Source organism: Vigna unguiculata, chromosome 10 (assembly GCF_037176805.1).
Source record: "Vigna unguiculata cultivar grain cowpea cultivar isolate G323 ecotype 2 chromosome 10, ASM3717680v1, whole genome shotgun sequence".
Classification (NCBI taxonomy): Eukaryota; Viridiplantae; Streptophyta; class Magnoliopsida; order Fabales; family Fabaceae; genus Vigna; species Vigna unguiculata.
In genome coordinates, this window is record NC_140801.1 from 40,333,832 (window position 1) to 40,358,518 (window position 24,687).

Consider the following 24,687-nt stretch of genomic DNA (forward strand, 5'->3'; position numbering starts at 1 on the left):
GACACAAGAGTCGTCTTAGCTTGCATCCTGGCATGACTAAGATGTACCAGGACCTCAAGGAAACTTTCTGGTGGCAAGGGATGAAGAAGGATGTGGCTCAGTTTGTATCCGCCTGTCTGACTTGTCAGAAGGCGAAGGTGGAACATCAGAGACCCAGGGGCATTCTACAGTCGTTAGAGGTACCAGTGTGGAAATGGGACAGTATCTCGATGGACTTTGTAACCCATTTGCCATGAACTTTCAGAGGACATGACACCATCTGGGTGATAGTAGATCGACTGACTAAGAGTGCACACTTCTTGGCGATGAACTTGAGAATGTTTATGGCCAAGCTGGCCCAGTTATACATTAAGGAGATAGTCAGGCTTCATGGGGTGCCCTCGAGCATAGTTTCCGACATAGACCCGCGGTTCACATCCCAATTCTGGCAGACGTTACAGAGTGCTATGGGTAGCAAGCTCACCATGAGCTCGGCTTATCACCCTCAGACCGATGGCCAGTCTGAGAGGACGATCCAGTCATTAGAGGATTTGTTGAGGACATGCGTACTAGACCACTTGGGAGCTTGGGATGAGGTATTGCCTTTGATTGAGTTCACCTACAACAACAGTTTTCATGTGAGCATTGGCATGGCGCCATACGAGGCACTTTATGGCAGGAGGTGTAGGACTCCTCTTTGTTGGTATCAGGATGGAGAGGCAGTGTTGGTTGGACCAGAGTTGTTAGAGCAGACCACCGAGAAGGTGAGAATGGTGAGGGATAGGATGCTGGCTTCTCAGAGTAGACAGAAGGCCTATGCAGATCGTAGGAGGAGACCCTTGGAGTTCGCAGCTGGCGATCATGTATTCTTAAGGGTGACCCGAACCACGGGCGTGGGAAGGGCTCTCCGCTCAAGGAAGCTTTCGCCCAAATTCCTTGGCCCGTATCAGATCATGAGGAGGATTGGACCGGTGGCCTACGAGATAGCTTTACTCCCGCATTTGGCAAACCTTCACCCAGTGTTCCACGTCTCGCAGCTGAGGAAGTATGTGTTTGACCCCGCTCATGTGCTAGAGACCGAAGATATACAGATCAGGGAAGACCTCACCGTGGAAGTACCATCCATCACTCTTGAGGATAGTAAGGCTAACGAACATCGAGGAAAGACCGTTAGTCTTGTCAAAGTCATCTGGGATCGGAGGACGGGTGACTCGACTTGGGAGTTGGAGGAGGACATGAGAAAATCACATCCACACCTATTTTACCTGGTGAGTCTTTATTTTCGAGGTCGAAAATTTTCTTGTTGGGGAGAATGTAAGGCCCCTTTTTATTCCTGCTTCCTTTTAAGGGCTGCCCCAATCTTATGGGCTTAAAGGCTGGCCCAAAGAGGAAGGGTCAGACCTAACCTACCAACCCTAACCTTGTGCTCATTTTGGTAACACAGAACTTTCACAATCCTTAGAGCGGCTGTTGTTTTTCCTCTGCTAGGGTTTACTCCTAACCCTGAACCAGTGAGCTCAGTTGCGTTTCCTAGCCTCATGTAAGTGCTCTACACCTCAGGTCTTGCTTTCCTTCCGCCTTTATGTTTGTACTTCCAGTAGGGGTTCGTCGTAGGCTTACATATGCTCTTCCGCATCTGTTCCACAGCTCAGTAATCTGCCGCTGGAGCTTCGCATTCCGCTGTTGGAGACGCACCTCGCTCTTAGCCCTTTTCTAGGTACGGGAAGTTAGGGTTTCAGGTTTAAGTTGATTTTTGGTCTATTCTTGAGTTTGCTTGATGTTGTACGGTGAAATCATTGTTTTTGGTGCGTGGAATACCCTGTATGGTTGTTTGGATCGGAATGTACATCTGTTGCAGGAGAAACTAGGGCGAGAACTGGTAATCTCGCCCAGGCAAGTCGGATTCGCCTAGGCAAGTCTGACGAAGGCTCGCCCAAACCCCATTGCGTGAAAGGTCGCCCAGGCGACCCGTTCGAACTTTTGAGCGAGTGAACACCTCGCCCAAGCGAGAGAGGTCTCGCCTAAGCGAGATCCCGTGATATTCCCTGGGTGCTCCATCGAACCCTCGCCTAGGCGGAGGGGGGGCTCGCCTGAGCGAGCACGTCTCGCCTGAGCAAAACCCTTCAGCCTGAGCGAGGGGTTGGGCGAGGCAGTACGCTGTTTGGGTGCTTGTTTATTCTTGGATGATTGATATTGGTTTAGTTGTGAATTGTATAATGAGAAACATGTATATAATGGAATATTATGTGTACTTGGCATGAATTATGAATTGCGTATGATGGGTTGGGTATGATCTCGGCATGTGAAATGAATGAGTGGTTTGGAACTAAAGGGACACGTTATTGATATGAGATGAGGCCCTAGATTCATGGGGTGGTGATGACCAGAGGTATGGATTCGAAATATGATGTGTATGAGGAATTAATCTTAGGGGTTGGTATGGAAATGTAAATATGATTTAATGTTCTCTTATTGCTGAGTTATGAATGTTGGTCTGTGTCAGCGTGTAAATTCCTTGGGGTCTCTAGGTGAGACCTCCGAGGTCGTGCTTCAGTGGTCGAGACGTAATTCCATGGCCCCTGTTAGTGGGTGCCCATGGTGGTGCCCCATCTGTATAACTAGGTAAGGATTCAAGTTAAGGTTGCATCCTGACACTCTAAGGAGCCAGTTAGTCTCACTTAGAGCGGACTGACTCCTGTGGTGAGAGTAGTAGGAGGCCTGAAATTCATTAAGGGCTAACCTTGTGGTGAGGGAGATTTGATTCATCGTAATACTTGTAACACATAGCTCGGAGATGAGCAGCTCAGGGTCGAGCAGGGGTATCCACTACAAATGCAAGCATCCGCTGAATCCGACTAAGTTATACGTATCCGGATGAGTCGAGTCGAGTCGTAGTGTATTGAATGAAGAGTCATAACATGCTTGGTTGTTATATGGATATGGGATGATGATAGTGTACTTGACTGTGTGATGAATATGTGTTGGCTCTAGCTTACCCGTTTGTTTGTATGGTTGTATTGTATGTGGTTGTTCTTCTTGTGATGATCATCAATTTAATTGATGTGAGCAGATGGGCGAGGTTCCAGAGGTCAGCAAGGAAGTAGAGATTCTGCTGCATAGTCTGCGTGGACTAGTTGTTAATTCTGCATGAGTTCATTTAGGGTTGCGACCCATGTATCTGTTCGTCCTTGGTTTTTATGCACTCTGATTAACTTTTCCTCTAGTTTCTTTTGGGCATCGTGGTGTGCCATGGGTTGTAAGGAGTTGATCCCAGGCCGTGTTTTTATGTTATCTTTATCGTGACATTCCTTTAATTTCGTGTACTTAATTAAATGGGGTGTTACAGATATACGGGCCCATCAACTTTTACTTTAATTCTCCAATAACTATTAAAATTTGAAAACAACAATTCAAGATATAAAGTGCAAACAAGTACTACCAATCTGAAACACAAGCATAAATAATCATTTTGCATTCCAGAACATTAAATATTAATTTAAAGAGAATTAGATGAAATTTTATTAAGTGAATAGTAAACCAGAATGGATGGGATATTCATTTCGTTTGCCGAACTTTAAAGTAACACTTTATTGGTTGAAAGAAAAATATTATAAAATACATGTGTAAATATTAATTTTGAAAAACTACTAAAAGAGTTATAAAACTTATAAAATACATATTTTTCCTCTAAAATATGGCTATATTTATTTTGAATCGATTTTGCTTAAAAGGACAAAAGGCGGAAAAAAATTGTTTCACAAAAATCATAACAAGATAAAATATGAAATTATTTTTCATAAGAAACGAAAATCAAACTGATATTTCTTTTAAAGATAAAATAACTTCCATATTGAAAATACCATTTTTTTTTCATTTGGAAAGAATTCTCAAATGCAATGTTTGTGTCGCGGTACGAGAAGTTTATTATTGTGTCAGAAAAATCCAAATTAAGAATCTTTAAAAGTAAAGAGTTGAATCATACGTCAACTTTGTGAAGATCAGAGTTTATATATAACAAATTGTGAAGACTCAGTGATTGAATCAATCCACGATTTTACTTTTATTCCAAGATCTAATTTGGTAAACTCAATGATATCATAATGAATTAATTTAATTGAGATTGTAAATATGGATGTTTTTTAGAAAAGAAAAAGGTTTGTTTTGAGATAAATCTTATAATCAGTCACTACATTTCAATCTAAAAACCCTTTCAAATCTTGAAAGGATTGATATTTTTATTTTATTTGACTTTTGAATTACTTATCAATTAAATGATAGAAATAAAATAATATAATATATTCATGCAAAAGTTTAAAGAGGATTGTGTACTCGAAATTAATGAAGGATCCGTAGAAGCACGTAGTATGAGATACTTCTTTCACTTTCTGATAGGTATTCTTAAACGAAGTGACGGATCTTGACGAGAATTGTTGGGGGAGTCAAAATAATACATCAAAAATTTATATATTTAATTATTGTCACTAATAAAATAAAATTAAATACATATTTTAGTATAACAACAACTAAAAAAGAAAGCACACATATCTAAAAAATTGTCAAAAGAAAATTCAACAATAATCAAACCACACTTAAAATCCAGTTATAAAAAACACAAAGTACAATATTTTTTTTCTATTTTCATAAAATAAAAAACTAATATACAAGAAGCTGATTAAACTAATATTTTACTATCAAGTGAGACAAAAGAGAATTACCTTCTTCTTTATTTCTTCAAGAATGGAAGAAAACCGCTGAAAGATGAGAGCAAAAATAATAGATCTTTTTCTCTTCAGAAACAAAAGAAGATAGGTAAGAACAATTTGTGAGAAACTCAAGACATATAATGGAACAACAACTAAAATTCAGTTATAAAAAAAAACACACAGTATAATATTTTTTCTTCCATGTTCATAAAATAAAAAATTAATATAAAACATACTCATTAATTAAATTATTACACTAATATTTCCCTATCAATTGAGACCAAAGAATTACCTTCTTTTTTTCCCTCGAGTATGGAAGAGAACATAGGAGATATAAGAGCAAAAATGATAAATCTTTTTCTCTTCAAAAACAAAAGAAAATAGTTGAGAAACTCAAGACATATAATGGAACCACAATTAAGATTCGGTTATAAAAAAAACACACAGTACAATATTTTTTTTTCTATATTCATGAAATAAACAATTAATATAAAAGAGGATCATTAAATAAATTATTAAACTAATATTTCACTATCAATTGAGACCAAAGAATTACCTTCTTCTTTACTTCCATGAGAATGGAAGGAAGAGGACAGAGGATAAATAAGAGCAAAAATAATAGATATTTTTCTCTTCAAAAACAAGAAAAAACATGTGAGAATGGAATATGAGAACAATTTGTGAGAAACTCAAACCATAATAAATAAAAAAATAAAAAATATCTTGATAAATCTTTTTATTCTTTATTTTTTATTATGTTTAATTTTATATTTTATTATTTATTAACATTAATTATTATGTTTACAAAAGAAATAAAATATTTGATTTAATTATAATATATTTTTTAATATCTATAATATAAAAAAATTAAAATATATATAATATAAAAAAAAATTAAAACTTTGGGGGGGCCATGGCCCCTCCCTGCACCAACAGTGCTCCGCCACTGCTTAAACGTAAGAGTGTTTTAAGTTGTTACTCTTAAAACTGACTAATGGGGTATCAGTTTTATATCATATCAGCAAAGACCAGAGACCTCGCAAATAAGTATTTGATTATTCAAGCCCATCAAACATTAGAGACTGTTTACTAAACAATCCAACCAATCACAGATCGTTCATCAGAAACCCAAAATTATATATTACCCATACAATAATAAATTATGTGCAATATAATTAATATAAACAAATAATTTAATATATTGATTAATGTTAATCCATAATAATAAGAAAATAGAGAATAATAATTTTATATAATAAAATTATATAAAATATAACATTCTCCCACTTAACATTAATAAATAAGGGTTAAAATGTTTTTGGTCCCTTAACTTTAAATGAAAATTGAATTTAGTCCATCTTCGAAACTTTGGCCTAATTTAGTCCTTTTAACCAATTTTTTTAAAGTTTATTTAACGTTTTAAACACATTTCATGAGAGCATTTGAGTTGTTTACCCCGCTTGACACATTTTCGCTAAAATGTTAGCTAAGAAACTGTCTTGAAATACGTTTGAAATGTCAAATAAACTTAACAAAATTTTGTTAAAAGGACTAAATCCAAACATTTGTAAAGTTGGAGGACTAAATTGGGTCAAGGTTTTCGAGAGGGACTAATTCCAATTTTCACTGAAAGTTAAGGGACCAAAAACATATTTAACCCATAAATTAATTATATCAATTGCAACATAAGTACAAATACCAATTAAGAAATATAAACATGAATCACAAAGATAATATTCGATAGAGATACTTACAATATGCTTAGATTTCTTAAATAATGGATAATATATAAAATAAAAACAAACATAATAAATATGTGATCCCAAAATGGTTCATAAATTCTATATGCAGAAAGAGAAAGAGACATAACGAAATTGACAAATTTACATCTCATGAAAACCATAATAATAATATAAAGTGTAAATGTCAAACTCCCACTAACCCAATACATCAAAAGAATTAACCACACCCATATGAGTTACATGATTTTGAAAAACTCCAATAGATAAGCCTTTAGTTAGTGAGTCTACTAACATATTTTCTGTAGTAGTATGCTCAATCCAAGTTTGATAATCCAAAACTTTCTCTCCAACAAACAGAAATTTTATATCAAAATGTTTTGAGCGAGTAGAACTTCTGTTGTTTTGAGATAAATGTACGATAGCAATGTTGTCACAACATATCACAAATGGCCTAGAAATACTTTCAATAATTTGAAAGCCATAAATCAAATTTTTAAGGTACATAGCTTGACAAGTAGCTTCATAACAAGCAACATACTCTGCCTTCATAGTGGAAGTAGCTGTAAGAGTTTTTTTAACACTCTTCCAAGAAATGGCTCATCCTGCCATCATAAAAATAAAGCCGGATGTAGATTTCCAGTCATCAGGGCAACCAGCAAAATCAGAATCAGAATAACCAATGACTTGAAGTTGATCAGACTTCTCAAAGGTCAACATATGATCCTTAGTTCCCTGCAAATATCTAAAGACCTTTTTAACATCTTTCCAATGATCCAAACCTGGATCACTTAAGTATCTCCCTAAAGCATTAACAGCAAAAGCAATATCAGGATGAGTACAAACTTGAGCATACATTAAACTACCAACAACGGAAGCATATGGGATTTTTTTCATTTCAACTCTATCATTATCATTTTGAGGACACTGAGATTTAGAGAGTTTGTCACCTTTTTGAACAGGTGTTGCACATGAGGAGCAAGAATGCATGTTAAACCTCTTGAGGACTTTATCAATGTTTTCTCTTTGAGACTATCCAAGAATGCCACGTGACCTGTCACAAGAGATCTGAATGCCTAGAACAACAGAAGCATCACCAAGATCCTTCATATCAAAGTGGCTATTTAACATAAATTTTGTCTCAGTCAAAAGTTCAACAATGCTACTAGCAAGAAGAATATCATCAACATATAAGACAAGAATGATGAAAAGGCTCCCATTTTTCTTCAAGTAAATGCATTGATCTGAGGCATTTTCCTTGAAGCCAAAAGAAGTGACCACCTGATCAAATTTCAAATACCATTTCCTAGAAGCTTGTCTTAGTCCATACATAGACTTTTTCAACCTACAAACCAAATGCTCATTACCTTTTTTAGCAAATCCATTAGGTTGAACGATATACACTTCTTCAAATAAATCTCCGTTGAGAAAAGTTGTTTTGACATCCATTTGATGAAGCTCCAAATCAAAATGAGCTACTAAAGCCATAACAACAACAAAAGCATCCTTAGTAGAGACCGGTGAGAAAGTATCCTTATAATCAATGTCATCCCTCTGAGTACAGCATTTTGCTACAAGTCTGACTTTATATCTCTCAACTTTTCCATCTGGACTACGCTTAGTCTTGAAGACCCATTTACACTCAACTGGTTTACAACCTAGTGGCCAATCCACAAGATCCCAAACATCATTATGAGCCATAGAAGCTAACTCATCATGCATAGCATTTAACCAATCATCACCATGAGAACTAGAGATAACCTCTTCAAAAGAAGTAGGATCATGAACATTATTTAGATCATATTCATGCTCTTGAAGATACACAAGATAATCATCAAGGATAGAAGACCTGCGTACTCTTTGAGATCACCTCAAAGAAACTTCAAGTGATGTGGCATCCACAAGATCTGGAACAAATTCATTTTCATCACGGACAACTGGAATCACATTATCTACAAAAAGATAAATGGATGGCACAAGAATAACAACACGATCTTCTCTAAGAGTGATTGGTTGAGGTGTATTGCTCCCATTGTCCAAAACATCCTCAAAGAATACCGCACAATCAAACTCAATAACCTGCATTGAGTGAGAAGGACTGCAACATCTAAAAATTTATACCACAATGTTTTCAGTATGCTAACACCTAAAAAAAAATTTTAATACATTTTTTTATGTATGTTGTATCTAATCGAATAAACTATAGATATATAAATATAAGATTATAAAAATTTATAGGATAAAAAAATGGTTAAATAATTATAATAATTTTATTAAATATAAAATATAAAAATTTCATATATATATATATATATATATATATATATATAAATGACTATGCGTTATGATATATATATATATATATATGGGGTTAGTTAATCATTAAATAAACTAATAATAATAATAATATAAAATAACTATAAAACATATATATATATATATATAATAATAAATAATATTAATGGTGAAATCTTAACGGATAACTATATTAATTATAACAATATGGATGGTGTACTTAGATACATCTAAACCATCATTATTCAAAACAATAATAATAATAAAAAAATGATAAACAGAACATATGATGTCAGAGATAAACTAGTGAGGTGATGAGAAGATCTTCTAAAAATAATCTATAAGTAACTTAACAAGGAACTATACCATTAATAATTAGTTTAATTGAAACTAATAGCCATCATGACTCCACCACTATAAATAGCCAAAAAAAAAGATGTTGGAAGGCAGGAAGTGGAGAAGAGACAGGGGTCGAGGTGCAGTGAAAAAAAAAAAGAAAGAAAGAGAAGAGAAAAAGATAAAAGAGAGTGAGAGCGTTGTAGCAAAGGAAAAAAAATTACATATCACCTTGGTGCATTTACCATGGTTCATTTTCCATAATAACTAAGGTAAGGGGATGAGACATTTATCATTCTATCTTTTGACTTTTATTTTTCCCATCTCTTCATAATTATTCTTATTTCTATATTTACCTTTAAGTGAGGTGTCCCTAACCTCATTCTAATTTATATTTAGTTTCCGTTCCTATTTATTTATATTCATCTCCAATTATGCAATAGTCCTATTTATTCAATTTATATTTACTCTCATTTACTTATTTATATTTATCTCTAGTTACGTACTGCTCCTTTTTATTTATTTATACTTATTTTAATTATTGATTGATCCTATTTATTTATTTATTTATATAATTATATGGTTTAATATTGAAATAAAATTTATGATAAATAAAGATTTAATTATTGTAGTTGGAGGTATGACCTTGGGGATTTAAACGAGTTAGTTGGCCATGAGCTCATTTATCCTGACTAGTCACTACAAAATTAATCAATATCTATATAAAGTATGAAAAAATTCAATTAAATGGATTTGGGAGAATTTTCATTTCATTTTATCTTATTATGATATGTTGTATATTTTTTTATGTGATATTTGTCTCACTTTCCTACTTTATGATTGTGTGTGAAAAACAAAATTTTATAACTATATCATAGATGACTGCTCCCAACATGCTTGATCCCTTCTTCACCGACATTGTGGTTGTTTTTCAGGGGAATCCATGGCAAACCAATGCAGTGAATAATTATGTGACATTTCAGGGAACATGAAATTCTACTATTACTTTTCTCTCTACTCCCAATGCGCCGATTGTCATAGAAGGACAAATCGGAGTTACCTTCTATTTACCCCCAACAGTCTAAGTGAACCCTATCCATAACCTTTTCCCTCCACATGTTTAAAAGCCAATATATGAGGGGAAACTATAAATAAATAACACTCCTCCCTCTTCTAGTGTAGGAAATATAAGATGTACTCAATGGTGTGGATATAAGATGCATACAATATTGTAAATAGATGTATATGTGAATATTTTAGTTATGTGATATGTTATTGTAGAATTATGTTTCAAATCTTTTTAGTATAATATAGAAAATAATATAAATAAATAAATAATAGTTAAAAAGAAAAAAAAAATTTGCAATCTCAAGGACAGTAAAACCTGCTACCACGAGAAGCCACACAATAACCAATGAAGAACTTGCTGACAGTCTGAAGATCAAGTTTTTTTAAGTAAGGATTATAAGGCCTCACCTCCGCCTTACAACCCCACACATGGAAATGTCTCAAACTTGGCTTCTTCCCAGACATGAGTTCATAAGGAGTCTTTGAAACAGATTTGCTAGGTACTTTATTAAGAATATACATAGCAGTCCTTAAAGCGTCTCCCCAAAGGAAATCTGATAAAGAGGAATGACTCAACATGCATCTCACCATCTCTAAAAGAGTGTGATTCCTCTTTTCTGCAACTCCAGTTTGCTGAGGAGTACCAGGTATAGTATACTGAGCTTTAATACTACATTGATCAAGAAATCTAGCGAAACGTCCAGGATTTCTTCCAGTCTCATCATATCTGTCATAATACTCTCCACCTTTGTCAAACCTTACACATTTTATCTTCTTTCTTGTTTTCAACTCAATAGTAGCTTTGGAAGACTTAAAAGCATCCAAGGAACTTGATTTTTTCTTGTAGGAGATCTATCCATCCAAATCGGGAATAATCGTCTACAAACGTGATAAAGTACCTATATCCCCACATGGAAGTGGGTGTGATAGCTCCCCATATATAAGTATGAATAAGCTCCAACGCATTGTCACCCTTGTATTTCTTACTTTTGCGGTAAGCTTGCCCTTAATGCAATCAACACAAGTATGAAAATCAGAAAAATCTAGATCATGCAGAAACCTTCTTTAATAAACCTCTTAATCTGAGGTCTAGAAATATGTCCTAGATGTCTATGCCACAACATAGAGGAATTTTCATCAACTCTACTATGCTTATGTCCAATAACAGAATTAACAGACATGTCATTCAGATTCAGCATGTAAAGCCCATCATATAAAACTCCTAAGCCAACAGTAATTGAATTGAAATAAACAACAAGTTTACCATTACCAAATTCCTTCTCATAGAAGGTACATAAAAAACGTATTTCAAGAAACTACTCTTATGTCTTCAATTGGTGCTCTAGCTCCATCTCCCATGATAATCTTAGACTCGACATCACTTGGTTTTCTCAGGCTTGAGAACCCTTGTAAAGAATTCACAACATGAATAGTGGCACCCGCGTCTAACCACCAAGAATTGGGAGGAACATCAATAACATTAGATTCAAAACAAGCTAGAGCATATAGGAGTATACCTTCCTTATCAACATTCTTCTTTTCAAGAATATAACAGTCAACTAGCTTGTGCCCAAATTTCTCACAATAGGCATAATTTGCCTTGAAGTACTTCTTCTTAGGCTCTAAAACCACTGATGCTTTCCTTATGTTCCCCTTTTCATAATGAGATTTGCCTTTGAATCCCTTTTTCACATGTTTAGTGCTAGAAGTAGTAGCTGTTAACTGCATACTATAAGACTCAGTCTTTTTAATTGATGCTTTCTCTTGAGAAATAATAATTATCATCTCATCAATTGTCCATTCCTCCTTCTGAGTGTTGTAAGAAGTCTTCAACATATCAAACTGAGAAGGAAGAGATTCCATAACCTACCAAATCAAGTAACTATCACCAAGATCTACCTTTAGAGATTTGAGTTTGTTATAATAGTGCACAAACTTCATCATATGCTCACGAACACCACTGACACCATCATATTTGGTCTTTTCAACAAGTGATAGATACTGACCCTTTTGAGCTTTGTCAAAAGTCTTAAACATCTCACCAACCGATCTCATAAAATCCTTAACATTGTCATTATCTAGAATGCTCTGTTGAATAGACTTCTCCATGGTGTATCTCATCATCATCAGGCATGTAAGACCTGGAAAAAATAAATAAATTAATAAGTATTTATTTAATAAATGCGACAGCGAGAATCTCTAAGCTATTTAATGTGAAGAGAAAAGACAATGAACAATGGTAGCTTCAGTGGTAAAACATGTTGATGGTGTGAGGAGGACTTGGGTTCGAGTCTTGTGAATGCCATTTGTGGATTATTTTTATTATTTAATTATTTTGCATACAAGCATGGTTGTGAACACCTGGCGATAGATCATTGCCCGCCAGGCGACTCATCTCGTTTTTAAGCCATTTTGGGTTCCTACAAGGGAACCGCCTAGCGGTAGCACCCTGGCCGCCAAGCAACGCATATTGACCACCCAGATTTTTGAGTTTTTTTATGAATTGTCTGGCGGTGATTGTAAGATCCGGGAAAATTAAATAGTTATTTAATTAATTATTTAATTAGGACGGGTAATGAGAATATTCAAAGTAATAAATGTGGAGAACTATGACGTGGAAAAGTACTAGCTCAAGTGGTTGAGAGTACTTTATTGTGTGTGAGGACTTGGGTTCGAGTCCTATGTGTGCCACTTGGATGTTATTTAAATTATGTGTTTTTGTGTGATTATATATTGAACTCGTATGGACCATGTTAAACTCTTAAAATGGTAGGATTTAGCATGAAACATGTGTTGGTTGAGTGGTTTGGGCTTTGGTTTGGTATGTGCATGAGTGTGGGTTCAAACCATGTTGAGAACTAACTTACTTTTCTTTTTGCCAAAAATTCCTTGTGCATGAATGTGAAAGGTTAGAAACCTAGCAGCCAATGGAGGGTAACCTAAGGGCTGGAAAACAAGGGGATAATTAAACCTTGGTCTAGCCTTAAGTGTGATTTTTTTTATTAAAATTCGGGTAAGGCACTAAAAGGGTAATTAAGAGAGAGTAATAGTGAGAGAGGAAAAGGGATTAGAGGGCAGAGACTGAGGGTTGAGCGGGAAGGTCTGGGAGAAGGTTTCAGAGGTCATTGTCACGGTGGGGGGCAAGGAACGGAGTGCAGGCCATTGTGAGAGTGCAAGAAAAGGAAAAGAGTGGTGGTGGAACTAGAAGTCATATCCAATCCGTGTTTGGAGCGAGGATCAGAGGTAAGGGGAGTTCTTTTGCTTGCTATTAATAGTATACACTCTGTTGTACCTTGTACGATCGTAATTGCATGGATTATCTGACTGGAATGCGTTGTTTTTCGTGATTTCTGGGTTCTGCCCAGAAACCGCCTGGCGGGCATGCATGAGCCGCCAGGCGGTTCATCTGTCTGTGTGTAGTTTTGAGTTCTGGTTGCTTAAACCGCCTGGCAGGGATGAATATCCGCCAGGCGGCGCGTCGGTATTTGCGCTTGCTGTTGATTTGCGTTCTGTGCAGGGTAATTGAGGCTTCTGATTATGATTTTATGTATTGAATGTATGGACTGATTAGAATTACGGTCTAATGGTGTATGAGAATACCTTTATATATTAATATGAATGGAGTGGGGCTATGGGAATGGTAGAAAACGAGTTGTGGTATTAGGGTTCATGGTGAGTACGAATTTGAGGACAATACGATGATGGAAACTGGGTCAGTAAAATTAAGTATGATTTATGTGTGACATTGTCTGGGTAGCATAAGACGGATTCTGGCCAACTTGGCTCGTGGCAGGCGCAGCAACCTGGATATTTCCTTGGGTTCTGGTATGCCGCCTGGCGGCGTCTAGCTTGCCGCCAGGCGATGACGGGGGCAGTGGCGTGATGCGTGTGGTTTTCAAGTGGTCGTGAGAGGAGAGGCTGAGAAAGATATAGGTAATTGAAGGAGGACACAGTAAGGATTAATATGCTTAGTTAAGAGAGCATGGGAGTGGGGAGTAGTTGATAGTATGTTCATGAGATGGGTTGTTGAGAGTTAAGTTATTTAAAAGTGGGAATCGGATAACATTAGTCAATGGATCAAGAGTTGAAAGCTTAGAATTCTGTATAATTGTTGTTAAATATTCTTGATGGTGTGTTGTGGGTTTTATGTGTTTTGGAAACTTGTGAGCTCAGATGTAAGTCATGTGATTATGTAATGTTAAGTGGAATAAGATGCGTGGCAGTACAGCGTGAGATAAGTATGATAATAAGAGGGTTGATAATGTTTTTGAACTGAGTGCTTGTGATAGAGAATGGAGTGTGTTGTTACTACAGTAGTGGTTGACCGTGAGGGAGTAACGAGAGAGTGCCTAAACTTCTCGATATTAGGTACAAGAGCTATACTTGGGAGGGGAGAGTGTTGGAAATCAATAACTCTGATAGAACAAGTGTACAATGTTTTCTAAAGCATTCTGGAGTTGCATAATTAACCACATTGGGTGCCAAAACCAGTAGCAGGGAGCTACTGGTATGGCGCCTGGCGGTCCATTGAACACCGTCAGGCGATAGCCTTGGCGTGGGAGGGTTGCACTGAGCAGGCGCCTGGCGGCACGGTGTGCTCCGCCAGGCGGTGGCGAGAAACCAGTGAGGTTTGGAGGGCGCTGGCGCCTGGCGGTGAGTGAATACCGCCAGGCGGTCTGGAGCAATTTCGCCTGGCGGCATGTGGGCCGGGCCAGGCGGAAACGCTGTTATCCTTTGCAATTTGGTGTGATGTTTTATCTGACAATGATGCTTTGCTTGGATCGGGAGATGCTGTGCCATGAGCGGGTAGGTTCATGGATGGTGACATGTGATGATATAAGCGGGGAGGTTCATATCAAGTTACTCTCACGTGGGGATACGAGCGGGGAGGTTCGTATGTTCCGTGCTCACATTGAGAGATGCCACGTGCGGGGAGGTACGGGGGCTGGTGGATCACATGTGTTGGACTACGGGCGGGTAGGTCCGTAGAGCAGGACTACGAGCGGGGAGGTTCGTAGAGGCAGGACCACGAGCGGGCAGGTTCGTGTGAGCATCAGATTCCCGAGTCCAAGGCTAACCAATTGTATGAATTGAAGACTGTTAAGTCTTGGGGTTAGGGTCTTGGCCAAGATTCATAGATGATGATTAAGATGGGTGAATGATATATTCTGTGATACATGCTTGTTATTTTATTTTCTCAGCTCACCCTTTTTGTTTGTGTGTGGCGATGATCGTGTAATTCGTTACACGGGAGCAGATGTTGATACAGGTGGTGCTGAGGATGCTCAGATGGCGGAGTGAGGGCTAGCATGGGAGTAGTGCTAGGGTTTATGATGAATTGTAATTCATGTTTTAAATACAATTTTGGAACTTGTAATCAGTTTTGGATTCAGTTATAAATTTTGGCGCGCTATCGGGTTAATTTAAAAGTTTTCCCGCGTTGGGATTTTTAACGAGATGATCATTTAATGAATTTATTTATTTTAATATTTATTTTTAAGTAATATTCCCTAGGGATGTTACAGTGATGAACACTGTAAGACTCGTGGAATTTAATTAATTAACTAATTAATTAATTAATAAAGGCGGGTGGTGCGAGCCTTTATGGCATTTAATACTGGCATGTATGAAGTGGAAAAGTACTAGCTTAAGTGGTTGAGAGTACTTTATTATATGAGAGGACTTGGGTTCAAGTCCTATGTATGCTATTTATGTGTTCTTTAATTATTATTATTTTTAATAATATGCTTGATCATGTTGAGTGATAATATAATCATAGAATTATATTAATCATCACGAAAAATGAATTGGTTAAATGGTTGTGCATTGGTTTGACATGGGCATGGTTAGGGGTTTGAACCTTGGTTAACTCAAACTAAGCTTTCTTTTTGCTAAACTTATTTCTGGCAAAGAGGAAAAGGGTTGGGAACCCTAGCAACCACGTGAAGGCAGCCTAAGTGAGATAAAGTCAGAGGAAGAGCATTGGTGATCAAGGGGGAACTGAAAACAATTTCAAAATAAACTAAGGAAACCAGGTTAGGGGAGTTATTAACGTTAAATTTTATGCTAATGCATGAATTGTATGATATATGCATGTGTTTGATTTCCATGAACCTCTGTTGTTTGTTAAAATTCGAATTTTTGGAAAATTTCCAGAAACCGCCTGGTGTGTTTCTGGGTTCCTTTGAGGAACCGCCTGGGGGTGAAGCCTGTACCGCCAGGCGATGCAAACCTGTAACCCATTTATGGGTTCTTTGATGAAGAGCCTGGTGGAGGTGTTTGAACCGCCAAGCGGCACGAACCAAATTTTGGTTCAATTTTGGTGTTCTGAGTGTTGTGGGATGACTTTAATCAGAGGGAAAGCTAATTTTAATGGTTAAGGGGTGATTAGATGTCAAACATCATTGAAATTCATTTAATTGATGGCTAAATTGGATGAAACAATAGGAATATTATCTTAGGGTTGATGGGAAATGTTAGGGATGAACCGTAATCCTAATAACTGGGATCGTATCCTATGGAGTCATAAATTGATGGAAATCAAAGTTGTAGTGAAGGGGGTAAGGTTCGCAGGTGCAGGAACCGCCTGACGGCACCCAATTGGCTGCCAGGCACCATACCAGAGTTGCACGGTGTTCTAATTCACAAAAAATGTTGTTTTTCGTACTTTTCACGCAACAGGAATCGCCAGGCGGTAGTTTAGTCCCGCCAGGCGCCACCTTCCTCACTTTTGGGCGCTAGGCGTCACCATTTTTCTGGTTTATGCAGTTTTAGTAAAACTGCATATCCCGATTCGTTAACTGTCCGATTAAGATGAAATTTTGACAGGTGGTCCATAACATGTGGTTCTTCACTTTGCACGGTGGAGATTTGATTTGGAGGTCAATAGCTAGAGATATACATTACTCAATATTGCTAATTTGGGAATCTTTAAAATGCACGAAAAACCTCTTGATAATTCCTAGTAACTTTTAATGAAACATGATTGGGTTCTGTGGTAAGTCTCTATCAATTTGTTAGTCACATGTGGAGAATTAGTTTGGTGAAGGCATGGGTGTCAATATTAAATTGCATTGGTGCATCAGATCATGTGCTTAAAATTGTTAGAGTGTTGCTGCTTATATTTTATTTGAGCATGCTTGGGATGGTCTATATGACTAGGGGATGAATGGACATGTGAGGTGCTATAAGGCCTGGAACATTATAGATGGCAATGCTTTTCATTAAAGGTACTCTAGAATGAGAGCAAATGAGAGCAACCAGTGTGAAGTGTGTTTGAACCTAAACTAAAACCAGTACTGCGCAAGTACTAGAGTAGCGCCTAGCGGTGGTGATCGATCCGCCAAGCGACAACGTAGAAATAGGGGGTTCTGGATCACGGTGGCGCCTAGCGGTAAGGAGGGGTGCGCCAGGCGGAGTTTGCGATTCAGTAAATACTAAGGCACGTGGCGCTTGGTGGTAGAGGAAGTCCCGCCAGGCGATAGTTGCAGTGGCAGTGAAGATTAAGGCGCTTAGCGCCTGGCGGTACGTGTCCCCCGCCAAGCGATCTAGAAGCGGCAGCGCCTGGCAGTATGTGTCCCCCACCAGGCGATTTTGTTGCAACACATTGGTGTTATGCTTGCTATGATGTGCATGATCTAGAAGAACTAGGATATCTTAAAGGTCGGGTTGCTGGTGTTCCTTGAGTTGAGCTCGGAACGTATCCCTTGAGTTGAGCTCGGGATATGGGTTAAGCAAGTGGCATTTCTCGAGTTGAACTCGGAATGGCATCCCTCGAGTTGAGCTCGGGATGGCGGATGAACACGAGTAACCCTTGAGTTGAGCTTGGGTTGGCGAGTGTTGGCGATGTGAGTGTGCTGGTTGTGGCCAATACGGATGGGTCAAAATAGATTGCCTTCCTCAGTAGTTGACTGACGAGTTTGGTAGTCTTGGGACGTTACGAATTATGTTCGTATATGGGAACTTCACCTAGCGTTACGGTGTATGATCCGTAGCATGGTTTCTCGCACGTGCTCTATTGGTTGTGGCCGATAGGTATGGCAGCAAGACACCTTGAGGTACTCATTGGAAGATGTAGAACACGAATAATATGGTGGTGGCCATGTGATATGATATCAAAGGATGGAATTCCTTTGGTGTGATTGTGTGATTGGTATATATGTATATATATATATATATATATATATATATATGTTTATTTTGTTAGCTCACCCTATCTGCTTGTGTTTGGTGATGATCGTGTACGCGGTACACGGGAGCAAATGATGTTGTAGGTGGATCTGGTGAGGCTTAGCAGCAGAGCGGGGAAAACTCATGGGAACAGTTTTATAGAGTTTTATGATTTATGGTTTTGGAATGAAGATGTAATCTTTTATGAGACTGTTTTGGTACTTTATTGAATTTTGAGAAGATTTGAACTTAGAGTTATCTTTATTATGAAATAAATTATTTGAATTTTTTTTTGCGTTTTTGGGAAATGGATTTATAATAAATGTGATTTTATTTTCTTATTATATATTATATTTTAAACCCATAATATCCGGTCGGGATGTTACAAACACTCGCTAGGCGACGCGAACCAATTTTGGTTCGATTTGGATGTTTTGGGTGTTTTGGGTTGAGTTGATTGAGGAAAACAACTTCTTTTAATGTTAATCGATCGATGGATGTTTGTGGAATTTGAATTACATGAGATTGGAGGCGAAAATTGATACAATTGCTATGAACGTTAGTTTAGGGTTGATAGCCTTGGGTTTGCATGTTACGAGAATAATTAGTGTTTAAATTGTTTTGGAAGATTGTTAATGGATGCGCTAAGGATACAAATTATTATAATTGGAAGCGGGATTGCGTGAGAATTGATGGAAATCTGCATGCAAGGGGAAACTGGGAAAAACTGAGGTTCGTAGGTGCAAGGGGGATTTCTGGGTTCTTAGAACAGCAGGAACCGCCTAGCGGGACCCAATTGGCCACCAGACGCCATACCAGAGATGCGTGGTGTTCTGATTCACGAAAAAAGTTGTTTTTCGTATTTTCGTGGAACAGGAACTGCGCGGTGCTGGTTTTGTACCACCAAGTGCCAGGTTCATGATTTTTGGGCCCTAGGTGCCATTGTTTTTCTCGTTTGCGTAGTTTTCATAAAACTACATTTTTTAGTTCATTAACCGTCCAATTTAGGTGAAATTTTGACAGGTGGTCCATAACACGTAGTTCTTCACTTTGAACGGTGGAGATTTGATTTGGAGTTCAGTAGCTAGAGATATATGTTACTCATTATTTCTGGTTTTGGAGTCTTTAAAAGACATGAATAAGCTCTTGATAATTTCGAGTAACTTCTAATGAAGCATGACTGGGTTATGTTGTAAGTCTCTATCAATTGAATGTTCCTTTGGGTCAGCCACATGTGGAGAATTGCTTATTGGTGAATGCATGTGTGTCAATATTAATTTGCATTGGTGCAAAGATCATGTGCTTAATTTGTTAGAGTGTTGCTGCTTTATATTTTTTTGAGCATGCGTTATTAATAAGTTAGAATTGAATGCTAGCATAGATTTAAAGGGTGGAATATATATATATATATATGAATATGTGGGGATTGATGCATATGATATATGGTGATACTTGTGTATGCGTATGATGAAGCCATCTAAATTGAGATTGTGCATGTGAGTCATGTTGATTTCTGGAAGCCTATATTATTGATTGTGGATATGCATAATTATAAGAGTAGGATTGATTTTACTTTGTTCTGGGTGCTTAAATAAAACCAGTACTACGCAAGTACTTGTGTAGCGCCTAGCGGTGGTGTTTGACCGCCAGGTGATAACTATAAAACCAATAGAGAATTGAAGCGTGTGGCGCTTGGCGATAAGGGTTGTCCCACAAGACGATACTTGCTGAAACAGTAGCATCAGAGGCGCTTGGCGCTTGGCGCTTGGCGGCACGTGTCCCCCACTGGGCAGTGTGGAAGCATGGTGCGCTTGGCGACTCGTGAGTAGCGCCAGGCGATGTTGCTAAGGCAAAAATGTTTGGCTTCCTTTGGTGTGCATGATCTACAAGGCTTCTAGGATATCTTAAAGGTCGGCTTGTTGGTGTTCCTTGAGTTGTGGCTCGAAACGTATCCCTTGAGTTGTGGCTCGGGATAGGGGTTAAGCACGTGGTACTCCTTGAGTTCTGGCTCGGAATAACATCTCTTGAGTTATGGCTCGGGATGGCGAATGAACGCGAGGAACTCTTGAGTGTTGGCTCGGATTGGCGAGTGTTACCGGTGTGAGTGTGCTGATTGTGGCCTGCACGGATGGGTCCAGATAGATTGCCCTCCTCAGTATTTAGCTGACGAGTTTGGTAGTCTTGGGACATTACGAACTATATTCCTATTGGAAACTTCACCTGACGTTACGGTGTGTGATACGTAACATGGTTTTCGGCACGTGCTCTATCGGTTGTTGCCGATAGATATGGCAGTAAGACATCTTGAGGCATTCACTAGAAGTTGTAGAACACGATTAACATGGTTGTGGCCATGTGGTATGAAATCAAAGGATAAAATTCCTTTGTTGTGATTGTGTCATATATATATATATATATATATATATATATATATATATATATATATATATATATATATATATATATATATAAATGTGTTGTATATATGTTTTATTCTATTGGTGTGATTGTGTCATATATATATATATATATATATATATATATATATATATATATATATATATATATATATATATATGTATATATATATATATATGTATATATGTATATATATATATATACACATATATATGTATATATACATATATATGTATATGATATACATATATAAGCATATACATATATAAGCATATGCATATATATATGTATATGCATATATATGTATATATACATATATGCATATACATATATAAGCATATGCATATATATGTATATGCATATATATGTATATATACATATATGCATATACATATATATGCATATGCTTATATATGTATATACATATATATACATATATATACATATATATATACATATATATGTAAATTCCTTTTTACATCGTTCTTGGTTTTTACACAAAAAATAATCACAAGCAATACGGTAAAATAAATAGAACTTACCACCACACACCTTTCGAAGAAGCGGCCCTGATTAGATTTTACCATAAAGACGAAACCCACAAATTTACACCACTACAATGATGACAACACTACAAACAACAATAAAAATCCCTCCTTTCCATCCCAATGGATACGAACGTCAAACCATCGAAGCTTTCGTCCAATGGGTAAACCCACAATATTGCGACGAAGAAGAAGATGGGTTTTTAGAAAAATAAGGGTTGAAGATGAAGAATGGCAGTTGAAGACGAACATCAATGGTTGAAGATGGCTAAAAAGATGCTTTTTAGTTCAACCATTTTCACTTCCACTTTCTATATTTTTCTCCTCCAATTTCCACTCTGGTTTTTTACTTTTTCTCCTCTTGCTTTCTTCTAAAAAAACCAACGTGAAAATTGAAAAAAAATTGAAAAACATATGACATGTCACGTTGTGAGAGAAGTTGTCAAAAAATGGATATTACTATATCATTTTCCTATATTTATATATTTACTAAAGCTATATAAGAAAGTACACATAGTTAAACCCTTAACCCTAAAGGGAATATGGTTTGATAGCATTCAAATAAAAAATTTATGGATATGATTTGCTAGAAAAATTGCTTGTTTAATTTACATTGTTTATTAATCACTCGATTAATTATTCTAATTTAATTCTAAAGTTTTAGAATTAATAAGATAACATAACTTATTAATTGGGTTTTAAAGTTTTAAAATAAGTCATCCAACATACAAAAATTATGGATATAATTTGCTAGTAAATTCGCTTGTTTAATTTACATTATTTATTAGTCACTCGATTAATTGTTCTAATTTAATTCTAAAATTTTAGAATTAATAAGATAGCATAACTTATTAAGAGTGGGTTGAACATATTTAGAAATTTGTTGAGTATAATATAGTCTCTGTGTTTGAAATTTTGACTCAATTGAGTCCCAATCTTTTTTATTTTTAAATGTAGAATCTTTGTCTCTTTCCAAAGTGAGACCAAATCAATAATTAAGCTTAATAGCAACTTATATATACATGTGAAAATATTTTTTCAAAATTTATACATCAAATCACTCCATCTAAATATTCAAATTAATTATATTTTTTACATTTTAAATTTCAATAAAAAATCCCTATTAAAATCACTCCAATAAAATATTAAAAATGTAAATTTAAAGTGACACTTCACATATTAAAAATATTAAAATTTAAAACCTACAAATGTTATTTTACATTTTCATTTTTTAAAATATGTATTTTTTAATTTAAATTGAAAAATAAAATTGGAACTCAATTAAGTCAAAATTTTAAACTATAAGGATTCAATTGAGTCAACATTTTATATGCAATGACTAAATTGAATACAAGATATTCTCATGTGACAATGACGCTAACACATGGTACTCACACTAATATGTGACACTCACACTAATATTAACACGTGAAATTACTATGAACTGACACATAACTTGTACGAACATGTTGTTAACGTCAATCTAAGCGAAAAAGACTTAATTGGATCATTTTTACAACTACAAGGACTTAATTGAACCCAAAAAAAAAATAGAGGACCGAATTGGATCACATAGAGAAATATGAGGACCAAAAGACCAATTAAGCCTAATAAATCATAAGTTAAACATGTATCACTAAGTTCTGTACATAGAGTCATACCCAACAATTATTTTTACTATGGTTGTCTTCATTTACACTACAACATTTTTTATTTTAGGCCATGCCAAACTTGCCCACATGTATAACACTGTAGCCTTAACACAAACAAGATGGATTGGATTGGAGTACTGGTTTCGATCTATGGATTGTATGAGATTCAACAATTTGTTTATCATGAGGGGTTCAACCTTGGTTGTCTTGTTCAGACAATGAGTAGTCTTCTTTTGGTTGAATACTACCAATTGTTATAGGAAAGTCCGCAACTTGTTTTGATATTAACTTAATTCGTTCCAATATTGAATCAATTTGACTCTATATTTATTCTCTTAAAGCTCCAAATCTTTATCAATTTTATTATACATTTTGGTGATTTTCTTCATTTTTTCTAAAGAATGACATCAATATGAGTTGTCAAGGTTCCATTGTGTGATGAATTCATCTCAAGAACTGTCGATAACGACATGACAATTCTACTTTTGGTAAGGATCATGAGAGAAAAAAATTTGCCTCTCCCACATTGAATACCAAATGCGTTTATTGAAAAAGAGTATAAATCTCCCAAGGTGAAAAAGAGATTCTAACGAAGTCGAACTACACCTAATTATAAGAGTTTATCGTCGTGTTACTGGTGAAGATCGACGAAAACGCTTAAGTCAGTATAATCATATAAAAAAACTCTATAATGTAAGAGTGAGTATGAGAATTGAATGAATACTCCATAAAAATGTTTTTTTGTAAACCTTTTTAATTCTAGACTAAGTGTATAAGAGGTGTTCAAAATAAATAAATAATTAATATTATTTTGCTGATTATTTATTATTTAATCAATTAAAATTATATATATATATATATATATATATATATATATATATATATATAAAGAAAATATCCAAATTATATTGATATAATTCATGTAGTTTGGATTCTATTATATTTAATTAGATATTATATTATAACTGCATATTCTTATATAGTTCGGATATGAGTTGGTAAAAGATTGAATTTATTCATTTCAAATTTGGTTTGTTAATGAACTCATGGTAGGCTTAAAATAAATTTAATTTACGAGAGAGTACAGTAGTACAAGTTATCCAAAATATAAATTTAATTTTTTTCATTTTTTCTCATATGTGTCCTGAGGTTGGACTACCAGGGAATGTCCTTGGTGTTTGCCTCAGAAAATTAGTTAACTGTATTAAAATATAAAGAAGAGTTTTAAGTAAATAATATTTAATAAATTAAAAAAATATAAAATGAAAACAATTAATGACAAAAATGTCAAAAATGGGATTTGAACCCACACCCTCTTTCGAGGACTAAAACTTAAGTTTGGCACCTTAGACCACTCGGCCATCCTGACACTAGACATAAATTTGCTAACCCTAAAATGAACATGATTTGATGGTATTCAAATACAAAAAATTATGGATATGATATGCTATTTTAAAATCGCCTACTTAATTTAATTTAATTATAGTTTTAGAATTTATAACATAGCATAAATTCTTAATCGATTTTAAAGTTTTAAAATAATTCATATAAAATAAATTAGATGACTTGAAAATTTAGGAAATTAGATTTATGTTTACCATTTATTATTTTAGTCATTAAAATAAAGTTAAAGAAATATAAATATTCATCACTATAAATTATAAATATATAAATACGTTATTAGTAATATCATATGACAATAATTAAATTGTTGCCATAGTTTTGTCAACCATTTGTGACAATAATTTTATGTTATTATGTTGGATGTTAGAATTGTATTTGG

The 24,687-nt window shown here is 35.7% G+C and overlaps 1 protein-coding gene, 1 non-coding gene and 1 pseudogene across 2 annotated transcripts; 1 reads left to right on the forward strand and 2 right to left on the reverse strand.

Annotated features, from left to right (window-relative positions):
• The first annotated feature begins 749 nt into the window (after positions 1-749).
• LOC146883189 (uncharacterized) lies at positions 750-3,130 on the forward strand. Its single transcript, XM_085667469.1, has 3 exons — positions 750-842; positions 930-1,148; positions 3,050-3,130. Exons 1-3 carry the CDS (start codon positions 750-752, stop codon positions 3,128-3,130), a joined length of 393 nt encoding a protein of 130 aa, XP_085523595.1.
• A 3,891-nt stretch (positions 3,131-7,021) lies between these two features.
• Positions 7,022-7,411, reverse strand: LOC146883190 (secreted RxLR effector protein 161 pseudogene; annotated as a pseudogene).
• Positions 7,412-24,189: 16,778 nt separating this feature from the next.
• On the reverse strand, positions 24,190-24,273 carry TRNAL-UAA (transfer RNA leucine (anticodon UAA)). The gene has a single exon. It is a non-coding gene; the product is annotated as a tRNA-Leu (tRNA).
• Positions 24,274-24,687: the final 414 nt, after the last annotated feature.